The sequence below is a fragment of the Lingula anatina genome, chromosome 1 (genome assembly GCF_051362555.1).
Source record: "Lingula anatina isolate TDL-2025a chromosome 1, LinAna3.0, whole genome shotgun sequence".
Lineage (NCBI taxonomy): Eukaryota > Metazoa > Brachiopoda > Lingulata > Lingulida > Lingulidae > Lingula > Lingula anatina.
The window spans coordinates 23,115,687-23,139,071 of NC_141767.1; the positions used below are offsets into that span (position 1 = coordinate 23,115,687).

General features: G+C 34.4%; 1 protein-coding gene across 2 annotated transcripts; it reads right to left on the reverse strand.

The window, feature by feature from the left end:
* Positions 1–75: 75 nt before the first annotated feature.
* On the reverse strand, positions 76–23,291 carry LOC106169378 (AP-2 complex subunit alpha-2). 2 transcript variants are annotated; one of them, XM_087002948.1, is made up of 23 exons: positions 23,112–23,291; positions 22,274–22,349; positions 20,136–20,204; positions 11,744–11,886; positions 11,178–11,371; positions 10,652–10,781; positions 10,041–10,251; positions 9,471–9,693; positions 9,029–9,125; positions 8,627–8,764; positions 8,181–8,363; positions 7,858–7,955; positions 7,530–7,659; positions 7,229–7,330; positions 6,815–6,997; positions 6,212–6,384; positions 5,045–5,089; positions 3,949–4,122; positions 3,470–3,592; positions 3,024–3,140; positions 2,802–2,871; positions 2,455–2,589; positions 76–2,207 (listed from the first exon to the last, which is right to left on the reverse strand). In XM_087002948.1, exons 2-23 carry the CDS (start codon positions 22,335–22,337, stop codon positions 2,130–2,132), a joined length of 2,880 nt encoding a protein of 959 aa, XP_086859074.1. In that variant the 5' UTR covers positions 22,338–22,349; positions 23,112–23,291; the 3' UTR covers positions 76–2,129. The 2 variants fall into 2 exon arrangements, with proteins under 2 accessions (XP_086859074.1, XP_086859075.1); XM_087002949.1 differs by lacking the exon at positions 5,045–5,089.
* Between the last annotated feature and the right edge of the window lie 94 nt (positions 23,292–23,385).

Below are 23,385 nucleotides of genomic sequence, written 5' to 3' on the forward strand. Positions count from 1 at the left end.
TCATTCTAAAATAACTATGCACTAAAAAGGCAATGATGAGACAGAAAAACAAGCAAGCAAACAAACAAAAAAACATTTTGTAATTTTTAAAAAATTGTATATTTATATATGCATTCCAAAATTTTCACTACATATTCTTGTTATCACTTTACCAATAGACTGTAAAATGAAGTTCAGCACAACACCAGTGGGATGACATAACGCTAGAATTATATTTTTCCCTAACGAGAGAACTCCATTTTTTTTAGTTTCACTAAGTTTCAGCACCAACCATGTGTACAGCAGATACAACATCAAAATGTGATATTTACACCTGTTCAAAGCCATGCCACCAACTAAATCTACCATTCAAAAGCCCATGCCAAGTCTTTATTATTATCTCAGCTTACTAGATCAATGAAAGTGAAAATAATCTAAATGATCAGAAATAGCATTTATAAATCAATACTGGATATTTACAAATAGTAAAAAGCAAATAATTACAGTAGGTTGAACCCCTAACTGCTGCTATTGAAATATAATGTATAATATGCTTTTCTGAACTATCTGACCTGGGTGGCTCAATGTTTGCAGAGTAGTGGGATATTGCCCCGAAAGCAACCCTGAATTCTACTGGAATGTCTCTACTCTTGTATATTCATTCAAATATGGTGCATTCAATACAGTTTTTAAAGATCCATGGCATAATAAAATATATAGATATACATATAGTGTTTAGATTCTTTTTAAGAACTGTCCCCCATGTGGCACTGATCATTTTATTCAAGGAACAACATCATTAGAATGGTTATATATATCATATAATTATGGTGACTCCTGGAAGGTCATTATGCAAATATAATCATGCCCCGTTATTACCTGAAACAAAAGAAAAAAAAACATGACAGACATCAAACTCAAAATCAATTAAAAACTTATCCTTAAGATGGTGTTGTATATAACACAATAAAGCTTCAAAATGATGAAGATTAACATATTTCATACAAACAATGGATGTAGATAATTCTACATACTCCACACTCTTCAGGGTACAAATACAATATTATTCAATTCTGCACAAACAAGCACTTGCTACATCACCTGGCTTTTTCTTTCACTTATTTTAATTCCATCATAGGATATCAATATATTTTTTGTTAATATGTACTTCTGTAGCACACAATGCATCTATACATAAATGTTAACTAATCACCAATGGATTTCACACCCTTCACTTCCCATGCCTATGTTGTCACTTGACAGTTAAGAGACAGACATTGATGAAGTATTCCCCAAGGTTGACATGGCCAAAAATATCAACAGTTTACACATAGGAATGACATTCACCTCGAGTGTTTTTTTTACATTCATTTTACAAAATACATCAGTGATATGCTATATATAATGAGCCAATTTTCTATGTTGTTATTCAATCAGTTACACTAAATCAATATTCTTAAATTTAGTTTGTATTGCTGCACAGAGATATCCCCAAGCTACAAATTTTTTATAAGACCATACACGACATTTTTAACATACACCCATGTACAGACACACTTACCATTTACAGGTATAGTTACATGAATTCTGTTTAAACTCCAAGCAAAAATGAATAGCCTCTATTCAATGGTGAATTGGTATGAATACAAGAAACAAAATATATTAGCAGGAACATGACTTGCTTGGTATACTTATTCTTACAGTTACCAATTGACTAGGAGGCATGAGTCATCACCATACTGTTTATCAGTATCACAATTAAATTATATCCAATATATTAAAGATTTGGTTTTTGTTTGGATACTTGTTTAAATGGCAGTAATGATTTCATCATATTAAATCATCATTTGATTTTGATGAAGAGAAGAAACCAGCTTCCAGAGTGATATATGTTCCCCCCCTATATTCATTCAAAGTAAAACACTCCAAATCTGCATATACCACAAAGTACTCTATCCACATTGACAATATATTCTAGAACTGGACATAACTAAGACGGGTCACGATATTACAATTTACATATTCCATTCTTTTCTGATCCTGACTATTTGTACAATTCTATACAGCCAACAGCATTCTTGCACATGTTGTACACATAAGACAGTACTTGTATGCCTTGTATGTATAAATAAAAGGCAGTTTTAGTCCAGTCAGAACTGACTCTCTAACAGCTCACATAGTGTTGTTGATATTGCATCTTTGCTTGCTCTAATTGTTAATCGGTACATCTGAAAATAGTATTTGAACAGTATTTCAATATTATTGTAATGGAGAGTCAATGGTAATGGAAAAGGACTTAATTCTAAAAACAATGTATTCTGCTCCACTGTCAAAAGAGAAATATTTGTCAATATGACGTATTCTTTACTTATACACAAACAAATTTTGGGCTCTATCATCTCCTGCATAACAGTAAAATCTGTAACCATAGTCCACATGCCATTTGTACTATTTTTTATCTACTAATGCACCTACCTGAGCTTGTGAATTTGGTTCCAGTCGTAACAGCACACCAATCTGTTGATTCCGTGTGTGCAAGACACCAGCAGACACAAAGTTCTCTGGGTTTGGATCAACATCTTCTAATATACTCAAACCAAAGCAGAGAAGCTAGAAGTGCAAAACATTCTGTGTTGTTAACAAATGAATGCAAAAGCCAAATTCTAACAATGTTAATAATAGTATATCAAAGTTCATTTTGCCTTAAAAGTTTGTAGACACCTTTTCAAAAAATTGTCATGATATTCCTACCTAATCTTTCAGTTTTTTTTTTCTTTTTGTTCCTTATTAAAGAACAGCAATCTAATGTGTCATAAGAATACCTTTGATTTTGTTTGTTCTCCATCCATTGGTGGTTTTGCTTTAAATATTTTCTGGCATTCCTGGGCAGGGCTAAAGAGGTGAAATTGAAAAGCTTGACTTAGTCCATGTGCATTTTGGAAAAAAATAATTAAAAGAAATCATAATTAAATGAAACAGTCTGTTAATTTTGTTTAGAGAAAAGCATTTCTGATACAGAAAAATCTTACGCAAAACAGACTTACGCTGATAAATTTTTCCATCTTTGAAAGAAAGTGGCCGCATCCATTTCAGCTGGTTCTAAAAATTTATTCACCATTACTGGCATCTTAACAGTCATATGTTGCTGGGCACCATTATAACTGAAAATCCAAACAGATACAAAATTAACTTAAACATCATAATATTTGTTTTAAAAGAAATTTAAAAGAAATAAATCTAACCCCTGACATAATTTTAATCAATCAATCGCCTTTTAATCAAAACATATTTGTGCAAAATAGCATTTATTTACTAACTGTACCTAACAAGTCAGAAAAACAAAAACAGTTCAATCATATAAAATAGTTCAGTCATATGAGACTCATTTGTCCACATTCTTATCTCATAAATGCATCGACCAAACTACAACACCACCATTCAATATAATATTGTTGGAGAATTAATGAAAAAGAAAACTGAATATACTTACAGGAAATTGATTACTAGTACAGGAGGCACTGTGAAATCTGTCACACACTCAATATTGACAAGTTGCTGCTTCTGGGCACCTGCCTCTACCTGTGAATCTACTGGTTTAGCTTGAGCCATGAGTTGTACAAAAGGTTAAGGAAAACACGACTTCAAACAAGAAAGCTTACCACAAGATGGAAATACAGACTCCCAGTACTTAAGGTTGAAGATTATTGTGACAGTAATAGCAACTAAAAAGTATCATACAGACTGCTTTCCATTTGTACTTAACATTCTTTAACAAAGTAAGTACCTACTTAGATTTACAACAATGGAATTGATATTTAAAATAATAAGATTTACCATATATCCATATCAGATGTATTGAGAGCTATGATGTTTTTGTAGCAAAATGGCACACACCGTTTAACAAACCATTAACCATGTTTCCTAGACTAAGAAAACAATAATAAAGAAAAAGAAATTGTGTAAAGGATATGACTACTTAGCTCTCCTGGAAGGCTGACTTCTGCGGTAAAATTGGAAAATGGCACGCTAGTTTTGTTACCATAGAACATTCCCACTCTGCCAAGGTTTTGCTTGTACTCGGATTTGATCCCAATTTGAAGCAGATCATTTTCAAAAATAACACCATTGTTTCTGCATACAAACCTGGAATAACAAACAAAAGATTCAAATTGCTGTAAAAACAAACTGTAAATTATCCAAAAGTTAAAAGAGAAGAGTTATTCTACAAATACAAATGCCTGCCTCAAGTTAAAAATAATCTTCAGGTCATGTTTAAAGGTACATTTCACGTAAAATCAAAACAACACTTTTCTCTGACAATCTTTTTAATACATTCTAATTACATCATTTTTATAAGAAAATGTGTGTAATTCAAAGTAAAAAAAAAGATCATCTCAAGATAAAACACTCCTGCTTTCCTAAATTTTCAAGTTCCCCTTGGATCTTTGGATCTTCATAATGTCTTAGGGACACTGATTGCAATCTTTTTATTCTATGGTTAACAACCAAAATAAGAGTTACTTATGCAATAAGGAATCCTTATATTATTTCCCAAAGGTTGCTGAATGATGAGATACTATGTCACACAACCCTAATATAGCTTCACTACAAAAATGTTTAAACACATCTCTTAGCTACCACTTGGGTCACATGGCAAAAAAGTAAGATAACACAGTTACTGACAGCATGTAAACATTATGTAAGGTTCAAATATATGATTAGTAGGCATGATTCATGCTTCAATTTCTACACATCTGGATCATACTTTGTTCTGCTCTCTAGGCTTTATATCAATAAACACTAGCATGAAAACAAACTACTCATATCTGAGCACTACAAAAACATATCAAGTTTATAAAACTAAAAGGTTAGGGATTTGTGGCAACAAACTTTAAGTTGCATAAATACATTTTCTCTAATTATTGGAAAATGTGCTAATATTCTAAAAAGAAACAAAAAATACTTGTACTACTTCACTGTACGTCATAATGAAAGATTCAATACAATTCACAGAACAAAATTCAAATCCACTAATACTTCAGCCATAGAAAGTTGTGACACTCACTCGTGTATTTTGTCTGGTCCAGCCTCAAGATCTGGGGTAGTTGCACTGAATAATAAGCAAGCATTCAATACAAACATGCATTACAATGGAACATACACTTTCAGTTCAAGCCAGGAGGATGTTCTAGCACAATCAACTACTTTTGTCACTTCTAAACTATAAGATGTACTCCACAAAGCAGCAAGAACATGGGGTAGCACTCCTTTTTAAACATTCAGAAATCATTATTCTATCCCATACTTGATAAAAATCACTGACAAAGCTCTAACAGATCATCTGGACAAGTACCTTTTACTTTCTTGGCCACCAAGACTAAGATGTTAAACTATGAATAACAGTTTCTTTTTTCACAAGTTTACACCACAATTAAACACATTTTTCATTAAATTTTCAACTCCTTTATAAATTACTGGAATATCAACAGAAAGGTAATTAATATCAAACATAATTCTTTCTTCAGGAAAAGGAAACCTCTAAATCAATATGCTGTTAAGTGTGATATTTTATGTTCTGATGTTGGTTAGTATGATTCAGAGAAGTAAAATCACAAATTCGTTCAAATTTATAAGCAGGTTCAACAATTAAAGGATTTACACATACATGTATAGAGTTAAGCAAATAAGCGGTTCACACTGCTATATCAAACAGTTTATTACCCCAGTTTAACACACTCTAGATAAGCACCTCAACCACACAAAAAGCACTGATTTCTACAGACAATCCAATAATTCAACATCTTTAACAATGTTAAGCCAATATCTTCCAACTCCTCAATATTACAAAAGTAAGCTTTACATAGAGTGGCACAATGCCTCCAGTTACTGAAAGCTCATCAGTAACTCTGCACTTCACATCATTAAAAGACTCATCTAGTAAAGGTGAAACTTTAAAACATCTTGTACTTGTATAGATATTCCCAATTAAACCAAATTAGCCCAGATTATAATTCAGCTCCTCATTAACATTTTATAACGGGTGACTATTTCACCATGCCCCACCTCCACAACCTCCCAAATATATTGAATGTGTTGATCTATATCACACCAACTGTGTCCTCTTATCATGCCAATAGATCAGCTATACTGTAATAAACTACATAAAAACAGCTCATCATCACCACAAACAAGTGAAGCACCACACACAGTCAAAACCCAAACAGATCCAAACCTTTTGTAGTTCTCGTCTGCAGCAGCTGTTAAGCCATTGCTTGTAGGAGATGCGCCAGTTCCCAGCATGTCAAACACATCCACCAGACAGCCAGTGTCATTGGAGGCAGGAGCAGCTGCAGGGGGCGCTGAAGACGAAAGGCCAAGCAAATCTGCTGATCCTCCTGATGCACCCTGAACAAGAAAATAATGCGTGGTCATCATCATCATCATCATCATCATCATCATCACAAAAAGTGCTATCTTATACTATCAACATGTAACCAAAAAATGCATAAAAAACATTACGTAGGTTGTTATTCAGAAAATGAAATAGCCAAACACAGATGTGTAGCCCTTTTAATTTTCAATATTTTATTTAGATAATTCAAAATAATATTTTAAAATTAAAGTAACCAGATAAAGACAACATAATAAAATACACATAGGAAAAAAATTTAAATATCAACAATTTGGCCAGCAAGCTGTAGTATCATTGTCCACTCCTGAGGTTCTACATTAGGAGCCCACTAACCCATGGCTGATAACTAACATATATACTAACCTGTGACTAGCAACTACCATATATACTAACCTCTGGCTGATAACTAGCATATATACTAACCTGTGGCTGGTAACTAGCATTAACACTAATCTCAGGCATTGGTTTGGATGCAACAGTGGGGGGTGAAGACTTGCCGCCAGCAGCATCTGGATCCTCTGCAGCTCCTGGCTTCTTCTTCTTCAATTTGGCTAAAATGGAAGATTCTCTTTCCGGGAAGGGAGGCATCTCTTCTAATACTGTAGCCTGTGAAAAAGATTATATCTGAAGTATCTGCATTTTCTAAAAACCTAAGTGTAAAGATAAAATAAGATCCAAATATATTGAATTTATGCACATACATGTGTAAATTAAATTCTCAAAATATTCAGTCAACCATTTACTGTTGTTAATAACAAGAAATATCTTACTGCGGTGCATATATTCCTAGTCATAAATTTTCAGTTAAATGCATTTCTTTTTCTTTTTTGCACATACCAGTACATCTGTAGAAGTGACTGAAGTCAGCTGCAAATACTCTATAGCCCTCTGCTGAATTTCTACATCTGGGTTTCTTATATTATTGTCATTTCTTAGAATCTGAAAAACAGTATGTGATACTTAAAATTATTGAACATCTATGTTCTACAGCATTTTCAAAAAGAAAAAAAATGATTATAGGAACATTTTCCTTCTGTAATATAGTTAGATCTAAACAGCTCTAATAAACCATTGTGCAACTGCTGATATTATGTTTTAAAAATCAACCAAAAACACTTGACCACACCATTACACTGACCTCTTGTATTTGTGCCTTTATCTCTGGGAACAAATTGATAAATTTAACATAAGTTGAAAGCAGCAGTCCCCTAGTGCTTGGAATACACAGGTGGTACTTAGAATGGAGCAACTGGAACTGCACAATAGGACTGGAAAGAAAGTACAAATGGCTCTTCAATACCACATAAATCCCAATCTTTGTATCAACATTTTAAAAAAATTAGGTTTATCTTTTCTTTAGATAAATGATAGGTTTTATTACTTATGTTTAACTCAAATAAAACCTATGTGTTAATTATAAAGAATTTTTCAAGACTAGAAAACTTATATCTACAATGGATACCCACCTTGACCTATGGTCTCCAGCTATTAGGTTACCAAATTCTCCTAATATGTATCCACCTACTTTCACCATGTTCTCATGACATGCTGGTGCCTGGAGTGCCTGAAAAAAACATGACTATTTTCAGAATGTTGTTCCCAGTTAAAGGACAAAAACCTGGACATCTTCTGTAAAGTTATCCATGTTGGGTACAAGATAAAACATCAGGAGCTTTTATGTTATTAAGTAATCATTTTGCAAACATGCCTCAACTGTAACAAATACCATCAAATACTGACATAACACATAAAATGATGAACATTTAACACTGGCTACACAGCATCTTACTTCGAAGACAGTCTTGGCAGCATATCCCTGAACATCATCCCTGTTGATGACAATCTGTATAACTCTGTACCAGACTTCCTCGCTGACGTAATCTCCAGCCAGGCGGATCAGATTCAGGATGGTGTCCACATACCATGTGTAGTCCACTGCATACTTCTCTGCCAGGATAGCCACTTTAAGGACCTGGTAGGGAGAATTGGATAAGTGAGAAAAGATAGTGCTTGCCACTTCTTCTAACTTGCTTATGCCCCTATGTATAGTTATTGCACTAATATGCACTTATAATCTTTAACTTTAAAGCTTATGAAACTATATTTCACTTAAGTTTTAATAAAAATTTCATTTAAGACCTTCACAAAAGCTGCCTTGACTGTCAAATACTACATACAAATCACAGTGTTTAAAGCTCGGTTTAGTATCATTTGGTTTAAAGATGATACCCTTACCATTTCTTCTCTAATAGAATAATCTGCTGTTTCCAAATAAGTCAACATCTCTGCTACAATGTCTTCTGCATTGGTTCTGTCACACATGGCATACAACAGATCCACAGCCCTCTGACGAACACTCACGTCCCTCTCAGTCTGGAGATTTACAAATCAGAATTGGAGTTATTACTCATAATTCTTCATCATATTCTATTCATTTTGTTCATTTTTAGAAAAACAATTTCTGATATAATCCCAATTTATTTTTAAAACATTCAAATCACTTTTTACAGAATTACATACAAAACATTGTTTTAAGAAATGCAATTCATCAATTTTTTAAAATCATTTATTGTATCATATTGTCAACCAACTGTAAATCAATTAATTTATATGACATTAAGTCTATAATATCTGTACCTTGAGTGCATTGATCACAGTCTCCTGATGCTTTTTGACTGCTTCATGAGAGAATTCTGAGGTTGCCAGCAAGCACATACTTTCTAATGCAAGATACCTAGAAAACAGACAATGTAGAGTAGGTGTGGCACTAGCAAATAACACAGAACACCATTCTCCTCCAGCAACGTAAAGAGCCTTCCCACATTTTAACACTTTATTTTAGACACTAAAACACAGACTAAGTTGAGTAGGAGTAGCACTGTTATATAACATAAAATGCCTTTCTCCTCCAGCAATAGTAAAGAGCATTCCCTTGTTTCAACACTTAATTCACCACACTAAAATGTCCATAACTTTATTAAACCTAATCAATAATCATGGATGGCATTAAGCTGAACTGCTGAATCAACTAAATCAAGTCAATAAAACAAGACTGAACATCTAATTATCACCTTCTTACCTTAGATTGGTTTCTCTATGTGACAAAAACTGTCCCAGTTGGTTACATGCCCTTACTAACAGATTAGGATCACTGTCCATGTGGATTATCAGATTAATGGCTTCAAATAAGACTGCATTCTTGGCATTGGAGTGTTGCACTTTCTTTGACTTTGGTGGCTCCTGGGCTTTGTTCAGAATGGTTTCTAAACATTCAGTCAGCCTTGTGCGAACAGCCGGGTCCTCTGCAAATACAAATCCAATTAAATGAACAATAATGAATAAGTCTTACTATGACTAAGTCATCCAGATTTTTAAAAAAATCTTACTAACCTATGGAAAGTATGTATAAAATTTTGTGTTCATATGCACAGGTGTGCTTGTAATGGAAATGGCACCAGATACCTTACTAGTATAAGTTACTTAGCTTTTCTCCTTCCTTACACTAATTTTTATACCCAGTGTACTTTTTCGGTAACTCAGACCATACAGCACAATTGATTAAGAATGTGTTAACTAAGATTTTCACACTGGGAACACCAAAATGTACAAAATCTACAGATGTTCATATCACACAATATAAACACATCACCTGGTGGAGGATAATTCTGTAGCAACCTCAGCAGTTTGACAGAGAGCCAAGGTGCTGGCACAAAGTAGTAGGTGTAATCCTGGAGGTCTGTGTAGGAAGAAGTGACAATTCTACTGAGTCTAGACACAGCCAGAGACACACAGCCTTTGTATTCCTCAGGACTCCTCTTCACCAGGGCCTCTATCAGACTGGCTGCTGCTGTTACCACACCCTTAAGGAAACAAATGTACATGTATATAGCAATTATATATTTAAATGGAGAACTGCTGTTAAGGCCTATCGTTTCTATGGGAGCAAAAGCACTTGCAACTTCATTATTTCACTACCTGATTCATTTTCATACAGAGCTTGTTCAATGATAATTGTATATGTTATTCTTCCTCAAATTATGATTTCTTGCTCAATAAGTTTAAGCCAACTTTATATGACAATAGCTTCACTAATTTAAAACGATTTAATATTTTAGGTGCACGTATATATAAATTATACAAACTACCTGGAGAAGGATATGTGATGCCATATATTTCAACTAGGAAAGCCATAGAATGTTGTGTTGGAGGAGGGGGGGGGGGGGGGGGGTAAAATAGGAAATATTTGTAATGTGGGCTTACCATGTGTTGATCATTGAGCAAGTGAATGACCCTGGAGGCCCACTCTCCAAGCTGAATCAGATCTGGGGCTGTTCTCAGCAGACGCAGCAGGCACAGGGCAGCACTCTGCTTTACAGAGTCTATGGTGTCACTGGAAGGAAAGCAATACTTAGTTTTACTCAAGTGTTTTGGTGTATTTATATTTCAACTTGTGTAATACATACATACATACATACAAAGTGAGTCATGCAACGCATCTCCAAAAGTCTCATATACAAACATATTATGCTTGCATTTAAGTCTTCTACCTACCATCACCTGCATTAATCAATTCAACCTGAACATTATGACATTTACAGCTATTATGAAAAAAGCTAGCAATCAACTGCAAAATTCATGACAGCCACCACACTGGTTTTATAAATATATATCCTCTTCCTTTTTTCATTAGTTACTCACCGTCACCACTAAAAACTCTGCATTAATATTTTTCAAAAGCCAATTTCCTTTGTACTTAGTATCAATCTACAGATGAAAGCCACCTTACCCTGATACCAAAAGCTTTGGAATATCCCTATTAAAGGCTTCTGCCATGTCTCTGCTGCCTATGTTGGCAATACACTGTAGGGCCAGGCACACATGCACAGGGTTACGGCTGACGATGTCATTCTTAATGGACTGGACTACCAGCTTCATCAGGTCACTGCTGGCACTGACCAGAACTGAGATGAACAAGTAACCCTAGAAAAAAAATAAATAAACAATACAAGCTTTAAAAAACTCAATTTATTTCTTTTTTATTCATTCTAAGTCTTACTTTTAGAGTTCTAAATAGGGTGTGTATGTATCTAAAATGTCAATTTTCTACCAAATTCTCTTACCATCATAATCACTTCAATAAAACCTATTTTAAGCATCTATGACATCTTTATCTATACTACAGCAATGTACGCTCAACAAAATATCATTTCAAATTTCATTTCCTTTACCAAGACACGAAGGTTACACCTCAAACTTAAAACAGATGGATTGCCATTCTCTGGATTACTTTAATTTATACTGAGAGGAAGTAAGTAGGTTAACTAAGCTGAACTTTGTCAGGATTCCACTTACAATCTGTTTTTCTGTGTATTTGTTAGAACTGAGCAGGTTGACTGCCTCCATGTGGCCAAAGTCAATGTCATGGCCCAGCAGGAATATAAACAGCAGCTTACACACATACTTCTTCTTCTGGTAACCATCTAGGGTTTTATCACCTAGAAACAATACACATTACACTTAAAATTACATTTAAATTATAAATATTATATTTATAAATATACGTGTAAAGCTTGGATGACATAAGAGTTTACACAAAGATCAATGATGCCACAACAGCAGTAACATGTTTCGTAAGATTAAAACAGCAAATGGCAATGTGTGTCTCAATCTATTTCCATGATGTAAAGTAATGACAGAGTTCCTACCATGAGATCTAACCATGCATATATCAAAACAATTGTGTGTGTGAATGTCAACCCAATATAACATGTACAACTGTAAATGGCATCATGACTCATGGTTCATTTGTACATCATCAACGCATTTTGTCCTCAACGATCCCTTGCTGATAAAACAGTGTCTTGTGTATTTTTATTGGACTGTGTCCTGTAGTGTGTGTGTGTGTGTGTGTGTGTGTGTGTGTGTGTGTGTGTGTGTGTGTGTGTGTGTGTGTGTGTGTGTGTGTGTGTGTGTGTGTGTGTGTTTATTCATGTACACAACATGTTTCAATCAGGAGCCAATGAAAACATTACCTTCTCAGACATGTCTTATCATAATGGAGGACAAAACACTGAGACCTAGCAATGCTATCTAAGTGAAGTCGTTAGACCACATTCACAACCAAAGCTGATTAGCGAGCGGACTAACAGATCCGCAGATTAAATATGGCCAACCCACTTGAAAACTTGACACATAAACCCCCCCCCCCCCCCAGGGAATGTGTTGGGAGTCTATTAGATTATGCGTCAACTTTTCAAAGTGGGTCAGCCACATTTGATCTGTAGATCTCTTAGTATGCAGATCAACTGGTTATGAATGTGGCCTAATTCTTGAACCATCTAATATATTTTTATTAGAATATTCCACGGACTAAATATAATACAATCCCTCACTAATGCTACTAATAAGACCTAAATCCATTTGATTATCTTACTGATTTTACCCATTTTGTTTCACTCTGGGTTCAATAATCTACACATGTAACATAGCAACCTGACATAATTTAAGGATTATATTTCAATGATTTTTTGGCTGACATGGGATGTGGGGGGGGGGGGGAGGCAGAGAGAGTGAGAGAGAGTACAGAAAACTCTTAAAAGGCAAAAAAGAACATTTATCAAACAAAAGCAAGATTAGTAAGCAGTATGTAGACATAATGCATACATGCCATATTTAAAACATTTCATCTTTAAACATCTGCCCATATGATCAACAATAGATATCAGATAAAAATTCAGAAACTGGCTGAGGAAATGAAACTGATACAACCCTTTGGGTGAATGAAATAGGAAAGTTGACAGTGGGCAACAAGGGAAAAGTACCAGAGACATGATTACTTTATCAAATGTCTTATTTTCAGTAAATATTAATCCCTGCCTTCTGTACATCATCCCTTTAGAAACAATTCTATACTCTAATGAAATAATGCTTGTATGTAGCTGCTGGTATGTAAGAGGCAGAGCAAATTTCTTTGAAATTATTAGTGGCCACAGACATTTACATTTTATTACTGTGCAGATACTACACAAAACAGTAATATTTTACATACGTATCCAAGCAGACAGAAGTTTAATTCATCAAATTTCCTTTGGGACTAATTCTCTGAAAAAAAGTAATTTAGATCAATCTACGATACCGAGTCCCTCATCCCAATCCAACCACTCTTCACAATACTGCAACAAATTAGCTTCACTTTAAAGACCTCAGAAATTGAAAAGGTTAAACCATCCCAAAGTCCAGTGTCTAAAAAATGCATATATTAAAATTTTAAAAATGTGACATACAGGTGTTTGGATATTCCAGTCTTCAGTTTGTGCCTACAACCCCCCCCCCCCCCCCGGGCCCCATACACACACACACAATGACAGTATTGTGAACAGTGTTTGCCAATCCAGAGGGTTTTGAAAGCATTTCTAATTAGGTTACATCCTTGAATACAGTTTCTGACATTTTTAATAATGTCAGGGGAGAACTTTTAAAACCGCAAATCAAATCAGTCTGCATTTCAAAAAATGTTAACCCTCCTGGAGACATACAAGGATTTCCCTGAAAATCCATCTTTATTATTCAGAGTCAGGCGAGAGACTGGCGGTACACTAATCATTACCAAGTATTGACTTTTTCCTTTGAGTGAACATGTCTTAAATGAAATGCTCAAACTACAGATCTACCTAAGCCCAAAGCATCCACATGTGTCAATACCAAAGAAAAAGAACCAACCCAGGACAATGTATGGTTGACAAAAGAATATAGCCATACAGATTCTGAGCCACTCACAAAACCAATGTATGCATGTCCGTGTCTAGGAGAAGTAGCAGTGAGTATCGATTCCTGTCAGGTCTCCAGGATTGCTGGGTATCTGAATGTACAGTACAAGTTGGTGGAAATGATTTTTTATTTTGTTTCTAGTATAATACTTGTCTCTGACTGTGACTTAAATGTATTGTGGCACAGCTCAGGCACAATCTGTGGCACACTGCTGTTGCCATGAGATAATAGGAGAAGAATAAGGAACATCCAACCAGCATTTCTTATATAATCACATTACAAAATCTGATGAAAACTGATATTAACCTTTGTAAAGTATCTGTTCATAACAGAATTATTTGGGGGGGGGGGGGGGGGGGGAAGGTGAGAAAAAGTTTTCCAAAGCAATAAATCAAATTATGTTTAAACAAAGCGTCTCCCAATTGCCTGCTTGGCAAGCAAGTGTAGATTCCAAATTCAGCCAAACATGAACATTTTTACTTCAGGCCACACCAACTCATGTTGTGCACTTTCAACTACAGCAGACATTTTAGGAGCTAATTCATAAACAGACTAACACTGACACTTCCTACTGATATTAAATACTATTCATAATAACTAACCAAAAGCAGAAAAATAAAATATGTTCATATTGGCCAATTTATGACTGCAAATATTACTAATCAATATACTGATCCTCACTGACATTTTTCCACATTTCGTCATCTAGGATAAAAACTGTAACTTTTTATATTTACTGTATCAACATTTTCTCAAGGACTAATACTTAACGTACTATGAATTTCAAAATGATACTGTCTACTATTACTTTATGTACTCTGTATTTTCAAGGAGCATCTAAAATAATATTGCTGCTCATTAATTCTGCATGCAAAAACTAGAGGATCAGAGAGGCGATACCGCCTCCGAATATTGTATCACCAGCTGGAGCAAGCGCATTCGTATAGACCCCCACATACACAAAGTAAGGGACACAGCCACCAGTCTTGTGCTTGACAAGCTGTAAAAATGCAATCAACAAGAATTTTCAAAATATGCAAAAATATATATATAATTTAAAATGGTACAATCAAAGGTAATTCATCGTAAGGTAGGTCAAAGGTCAATTTCAAGGTCACAGTAAATTGCCAGTATATGACTTCCTTTTCAAGTTTAATAGTAACTATGGACCTATCTCTGCCAGTTTTGGAGATAAAAGGGAATCAAAATTTGCAAAGTTCAGTTCATGGTGAAAAGTAGGTCAAAGGTCAATTTCAAGGTCACAGTAAGATTGCCAGTATATGACTTCCTATTCAACTTCAATAGTAACTATGGACTAATCTCTGCCAGTTTTGGAGATAAAATAGAAGCAAAATTTACAAAGTTCAGTTCATGGTGAAAAGTAGGTCAAAGGTCAATTTCAAGGTCACAGTAAGATTGCCAGTATATGACTTCCTATTCAACTTCAATAGTAACTATGGACCTATCTCTGCCAGTTTTGGAGATAAAAGGGAATCAAAATTTGCAAAGTTCAGTTCATGGTGAAAAGTAGGTCAAAGGTCAATTTCAAGGTCACAGTAAGATTGCCAGTATATGACTTCCTATTCAACTTCAATAGTAACTATGGACCTATCTCTGCCAGTTTTGGAGATAAAATAGAAGCAAAATTTACAAAGTTCAGTTCATGGTGAAAAGTAGGTCAAAGGTCAATTTCAAGGTCACAGTAAGATTGCCAGTATATGACTTCCTATTCAAGTTCAATAGTAACTATGGACCTATCTCTGCCAGTTTTGGAGATAAAAGGGAAGCAAAATTTGCAAAGTTCAGTTCATGGTGAATAGTAGGTCAAAGGTCAATTTCAAGGTCACATTTAGATTGCCAGTATATGACTTCCTATTCAAGTTCAATAGTAACTATGGACCTATCTCTGCCAGTTTTGGAGATAAAATAGAAGCAAAATTTACAAAGTTCAGTTCATGGTGAAAAGTAGGTCAAAGGTCAATTTCAAGGTCACAGTAAGATTGCCAGTATATGACTTCCTATTCAACTTCAATAGTAACTATGGACCTATCTCTGCCAGTTTTGGAGATATAAGGGACTAAATGTTATAATTTTGGAGTTACCATAATGTGCCATAAATTTCCTACAGAAAAAATTAATTAAAATAAAGAAAAGGTAATTTTGGTCAAAATTCTTGAAATGGGAAGTGTCTTGAAGTTCGAGATGTTCAAATTTGATGATATAATGTCATTTTTGACCATGAGTTGTCTGCTTTGCCAAGCCTTATGTTTTATTTTTCTGGAGTTCAAAATTTATTATCCATTACCGTACTGCGCATTTTGCTTTCACCACCAATATATACTTTTTGATACAGCGTAACTTTGGAGATAGAAGGGAAGCAAAATTTGCAAGTTCAGTTCATGGTGGAAAGTAGGTCAAAGGTCAATTTTAAGGTCACATTTAGATTGCCAGTATATGACTTCCTATTCAACTTCAATAGTAACTATGGACCTATCTCTGCCAGTTTTGGAGATAAAAGGGAAGCAAAATTTACAAAGTTCAGTTTATGGTGAAAAGTAGGTCAAAGGTCAATTTTAAGGACACAGTAAGGTTGCCAGTATATGACTTCCTATTCAACTTCAATAGTAACTATGGACATATCTCTGCCAGTTTTGGAGATAAAAGGGAAGCAAAATTTGCAAAGTTCAGTTCATAGTGAAAAGTAGGTCAAAGATCAATTTAAAGATCACAGTAAGATTGCCAGTATATGACTTCCTATTCAACTTCAATAGTAACTATGGACCTATCTCTGCCAGTTTTGGAGATATAAGGGACTAAATGTTATAATTTTGGAGTTACCATAATGTGCCATAAATTTCCTACAGAAAAAAATAATTAAAATAAAGAAAAGGTCATTTTGGTCAAAATTCTTGAAATGGGAGGTGCTCTGAAGTTCGAGATGTTCAAATTTGATGAAATAATGTTTTTTTTTTTTGACCACAAGTTGTCTGCTTCGCCAAGCCTTATGTTTTATTTTTCTGGAGTTCAAAATTTATTATCCATTACCGTACTGCACATTTTGCTTTCACCACCAATATGTACTTTTTGATACAGCGTAACTTTGGAGATAAAACGGAAGCAAAATTTGCAAAGTTCAGTTCATGGTGAAAAGTAGGTAAAAGGTCAATTTTAAGGTCACATTTAGATTGCCAGTATATGACTTCCTATTCAAGTTCTATAGTAATTATGGACCTATCTCAGCCAGTGGTGGAGAAAAAAGGGAAGCAAAATTTGCAAAGTTCAGTTCATGGTGAAAAGTAGGTCAAAGGTCAATTTCAAGGTCACAGTAAGATTGCCAGTATATGACTTCCTACTCAACTTCAATGGTAACTATCAACATATCTCTACCAGTTTTGGAGATAAAAAGGGAATCAAAATTTGCAAAGTTCAGTTCATGGTGAAAAGTAGGTCAAAGGTCAATTTCAAGGTCACAGTAAGATTGCCAGTATATGACTTCCTATTCAAGTTCAATAGTAACCATGGACATATCTTTGCCAGGTTTGGAGATAAAAGGGAAGCAAAATTTACAAAGTTCAGTTCATGGTGAAAAGTAGGTCAAAGGTCAATTTCAAGGTCACAGTAAGATTGCCAGTATATGACTTCCTATTCAAGTTCAATAGTAACTATGGACCTATCTCTGCCAGTTTTGGAGATAAAAGGGAAGCAAAATTTGCAAAGTTCAGTTCATGGTGAATAGTAGGTCAAAGGTCAATTTTAAGGTCACATTTAGATTGCCAGTATATGACTTCCTATTCAAGTTCAATAGTAACTATGGACCTATCTCTGCCAGTTTTGGAGATAAAAGGGAAGCAAAATTTGCAAAGTTCAGTTCATGGTGAAAAGTAGGTCAAAGGTCAATTTTAAGGACACATTTAGATTGCCAGTATATGACTTCCTATTCAAGTTCAATAGTAACTATGGACATATCTCTGCCAGTTTTGTAGATAAAAGGGAAGCAAAATTTGCAAAGTTCAGTTCATAGTGAAAAGTAGGTCAAAGGTCAATTTCAAGGTCACAGTAAGATTGCCAGTATATGACTTCCTATTCAACTTCAATAGTAACTATGGACCTATCTCTGCCAGTTTTGGAGATATAAGGGGCTAAATGTTATAATTTTGGAGTTACCATAATGTGCCATAAATTTCCTACAGAAAAAAATTAATTAAAATAAAGAAAAGGTAATTTTGGTCAAAATTCTTGAAATGGGAGGTGCTCTGAAGTTCCAGAAGTTCAAATTTGATGAAATAATGTTATTTTTGACCATGAGTTGTCTGCTTTGCCAAGCCTTATATATATTTCTGGAGTTCAAAATTTATTATCCATTACCGTACTGCACATTTTGCTTTCACCACCAATATGTACTTTTTGATACAGCGTAACTCGAAAACCGTATGGAATACAAAAAAACGGAGACCACCTCCAGTGTTGGGCTTTACATGCTCTACAAAATGCAAAAAAGAATGGGTCTCTAGCATTAACGGTTCCCGAATTAGAGACAGTTTTCAGTTTCAGTATCTTATGGCCGCTACTCCCGTGAAAATGCACCGATTGACCCCAAATTCACGGAGATGAAAGATGACCTGAAGGGTAACAACTTCCAATAATATTTTTGGTTAAGTCTGTGTGGTGTCTGAATAACAGGGCAAATAATTTTTTTTTTCGTAAAAAAATTAATTTTTTTGAAAATTTTGGCCCGTTTGACCTTGAAATAAAGGTCAAAGGTCAAATCCAAGGGCATATTTGAAATCTACACATATGACTTTTGGAAAGCCATCTGTAGAAATTTTTCCCATAATTCCTTCCGTAGGGTAGATAATTAGCATTTAATTTTGCCATTTTTAGACAAGGGTGCATTGCAATGAGTGCCACACCTAGACCCCAATACCGACAAAGCCCAAATTTTACGTGGAACGAGTTGAGATTATAGGTGACCTAAATCCAAGAGATGGGTACGGGGGCCCTTACCGTCTAGGAGGAGAAGCGGTAACGGTAGCCGTCCGGCGGAGCCGGCGGAGCCGGCGGAACGATCCGGACGGGACCGAAACCATGTGTACCGCCAGCGCTAACGCTGGTGGTACAATAATGCAGGTACCATACAAGTCTCAAGTGAAACTCCAGTCAAATGATGCCTGGCAGCTAATTATTATAATAACCGAAGTGAACTGAAAACAACCCAGACAAGAGGAAATCCAAAAGAGACCAATTAAGGGCATCACTTATGGGGCTGATTATACAATGAATATAAATATTAAATGTCTGTTAAGATATGAAGAAACAGAAAAAAAAAAATAATAATCATAATTTGAGACAAAATAATAAAATTTCTGGAATTGCTTTAGGCTTTAGCACTGATAAAGCAGAAAATCCATATCCACTCCAAATTCAGCAAACACTGTTGGCTTGAAAGCATCAGACATCTCGGCAATGAATTTGCAATATATCAAACAAAAGCGTGCATAAAGTTTATCATACCACAGAATTAAACGTCATAAAAAGACAGCCGTTCCTCACAGGAATAATAGTTAACTTCAGCATTCTCAAATTATTCTGCACACTTGGAAAATACTCCAGGCATCATGTATTGACTTTTCATTACTCCCACATATACAAATACTCCTTTCCTGTTAAAATTCTATTATTCAGTGGAATGAATACTATACACAGATTTTGAGTATACTCCTATTATAGGTACAGATGAGCTTAATGAATTCAAACTTGACAATAAAATAAAATAAATAAAGAATTAAATAATAAGTTTCAAAAATTGCCAGAGTACAGGGAACATTAAAACTATCAGGGTCAAGATATAATGTTGAAAAACTAAAAAGTCATGTTCAGTTGCTAAATTTGAAATATTATACCCATACATTTCATTTTGACCAGTAAATATTCCATCATCAACAACAGCAGTACAACTGTCCTTTAACTTTTGTTTTACCTTTGAATTTTGATCTAATGTTGGCCAGTTCTTTGTTGATTCTTTTGATTTCTGCTTCTCTGCTTTTGCCTGAAAATGAAAATCAAAACAAATCAATTATTCATGTGTAAAAAGAAAAATATATAATAGCTGTTATATAAAAACTCACCCCACACCCTCTATCTTGTTAAGAAAATATAAAATTAAAACGAACATTCTGAGAAAAAAATATTTCAACTTGGAAACAGTTTTAGGCTAGACAAGATGCCATATTTAGTATTTACCAGGTGGCAGTTTAATGTCATATCAACTAGTCAATAGTGGTACATTCCTGCTATGGAAAAAATAAATGTAGCAAAACCAGTAAACAAAAATTTAATGACAATTTGCCTAACATGTGTTGGTGTTTTCTATCCAACATTTTAATGTTTCTAAAAACTATTAATTGTTCTGGATTACAATCTGATAAAGCACTCAATTTCCTTATCAATTTTCTTAAGTAACAGAATGAGTAAAATGCAAAATAAAATCTAAAACTATTTTGCTAATATTGACCTGAACAGTGGGATTAGCCTCACAAATTTAACTAAAACTTCTGAGGCTACCACATCAGCATACAGCTTGACAAACAGAACACAAAACACACAAGGCCTTTCATCAAATTTTCATGGCCAATCCATGAGAAAGCATATAACACTGAGTCTCTATCACGGAACAGACTTCCATTCTGCAGCCCCATGGGAATGCTAACTTGGCTGCACTTACTGGCTACATGGCAAATTTCACAGTTTACACCTATTCTCATTTCCTTGCTCCCTAATAGGAAACAATGGACATACACATTCATTTCTCTGTGTGTTAAGTAAATGACTGCACTTCAAAATGTATCTAATCAATAAACCCTAGGTATCAAAAGCTGGTTTATATGCTTGAGTTATTTTTAAACAATCAGCAGTAGCCAGTCAAAGCCGTACATTAGAACCTTTTTCACTTAAATTTCCCTTCTTTTCTTCTTTTTTTTTTTTTACCAAAAGTGTAAAAGCTGTCAGTATTACTTAAAAATCAAATTTACTATCAAGGCCATATGACTTTAAGTTACAGTTTTTGAAATCAAAATTTCTCTAAAGCAAAGTGCACTGTACGAAGCTTTTACATACTTTGAAGCATATAACAATCCAGCATTCCAGTCATTACTTGTAAAGATAACTACACCACAAGATACACTTATCAGCAGCATCTTGAATGTAACAGGATCAAGGTCACACAATGTATTCCACCTTAAGAGTGTTTTTAAATCCTATGATACCACATGCAAAAAGTCAAATACACCAATTTCAGATACAGTTGCATTTAAAAGAAAATGAGACATTTTTATTCATTTTAGTGCTATAAATCAAGGAGCATAATTTGAAAACTCTTGACTTTATTGGAAACTATCATACAGTGTTATTGAGGACAATAAGCTTAGCTTGTTTAAACAATTATCCAGACAAATAATAAACAGAATACTGAAGAGCACTAAATTTCCTGATTTTGAACACTGTAAACTGTAAAGAGTATATGGAACAAAAAGAGGTCGCATAACATAAAATTATATAGAAGATTCAGGAAAAGGTGGATATATCACAAATCCATATTTTTAGAATGTAACCCTACAATTCACAACTTCCAAAGCTTCACCTACATTTTTATTTTTTTTATTTATTTATTTTTTTTTTTTGGAAATCTGTTTGTATATGGTCCCTTTAAACCCACAAATTCTCATTGTTTTCTGCTGTGTCATTTGTTATTCTAGATAAGTATCAAGTACAAAAGTCATCATTTTATCTACTGCCGTACATAAAATCTTTAATATATGCACTCATTATTCAACTTCAAAGTATCTGTGCAGTAAATCTCAGATGGGCATATCTATAATGTTTATTTTTTAATATAAAGTTAGGTACCTAATGCAAAAAATTTCTTTCATTTCTGATCCAGAACAACCACAAATTTAGCCAATAACAGGAAATGGAAATATGATTATTTACAAAACACACAAGAAATAATCAAGAATGGAATACTATAATTATAAAGTAACTGACATTCAACTCTAAGCTAATAAGAGCAGAGTTTTCAGTCAGCCTGTGAGGGCCTTTCATCAACAACCTGAAACTTACAGTTTCTGATGTCAGATATAAAAACTGCAAGCCCTCTCATTCCATCTCCTTTCACTGCCGGCATGGTGGATGGTGGCTGGAAAGATAAAAGTGGCACATTATAATTAAATATGACATCAAATAAACTAAAAGAATAATAGACAAAAATGGAATTAGACTGAAATTGCAGTAAATGCCCAAATCAGTGAAAATAATGTAAACATCTCAGTTTCACAGAGATGCATTACTAATCAAGAGCATTTATATTTGAAAATTCATTTCCAATAAATTAACACTGCAATCAAGGGGTAGTACAAATGGGCAGACATTATAAAACTTCTGCCCCTATTTTCAGTTTAAATTACATGCTCTGACAATAATAATAAAAAGCATTTCTTTTCACTGATAATTTCAGAATACATTTTTCAATTTACCACACATGCCCAGAGAGAAGATGAAAAAATGAATGGAAATTCTTGGCCATAAAATATATCTGTGTCTTAACAAGAACATTTACTGAGCTGGTAAAGAGGGCTAAGCTACATCATGATTACTTCAATATTTGGTTATGACTCATTACACATATCCATTCCTTCCCCTTGTAACAACTCCCAGCATTCAAATTGTCATTTCCATTTATTTCTAGAATGTATTTTTCATGTCTTGTCTAGGAAATTGATTTCATTAGTAGACATGAAGAACAGACCACTGTAAATGATTAAAATGCGGTTCAAATACAGGAAGGGGAGGGGATCAATCAATGCACACAGGTGGCGCCGGTCAAGAAGTAAGAGAGAAATGGTAAAAAAGGAAAACATATGAAATGTTAAGACTGTGTTGGGTTGTACGACATACTTACCTTTACTTAAGCAGCAAAGTTAAATAAGTGCACGTGTCCTTCTTTTCTTGTTTGATAGCCTAGACTTTCAACTACAAGCGCATCAAATGCTGTCCGCCATTTGCAGCTTGCTGTCGAAATCGAGGTCAATGTACACCCACCAAAAATCACGTGACAAGGTTCAACAAACGGCACGGTGAACTAATGACGCGCTTGACATAATTCCCTATGAATTTGAGATTAAATTTATCCTTAAGTTAAAATATTAAAAGTCAAAAACGTTTTTCTGTTTTCA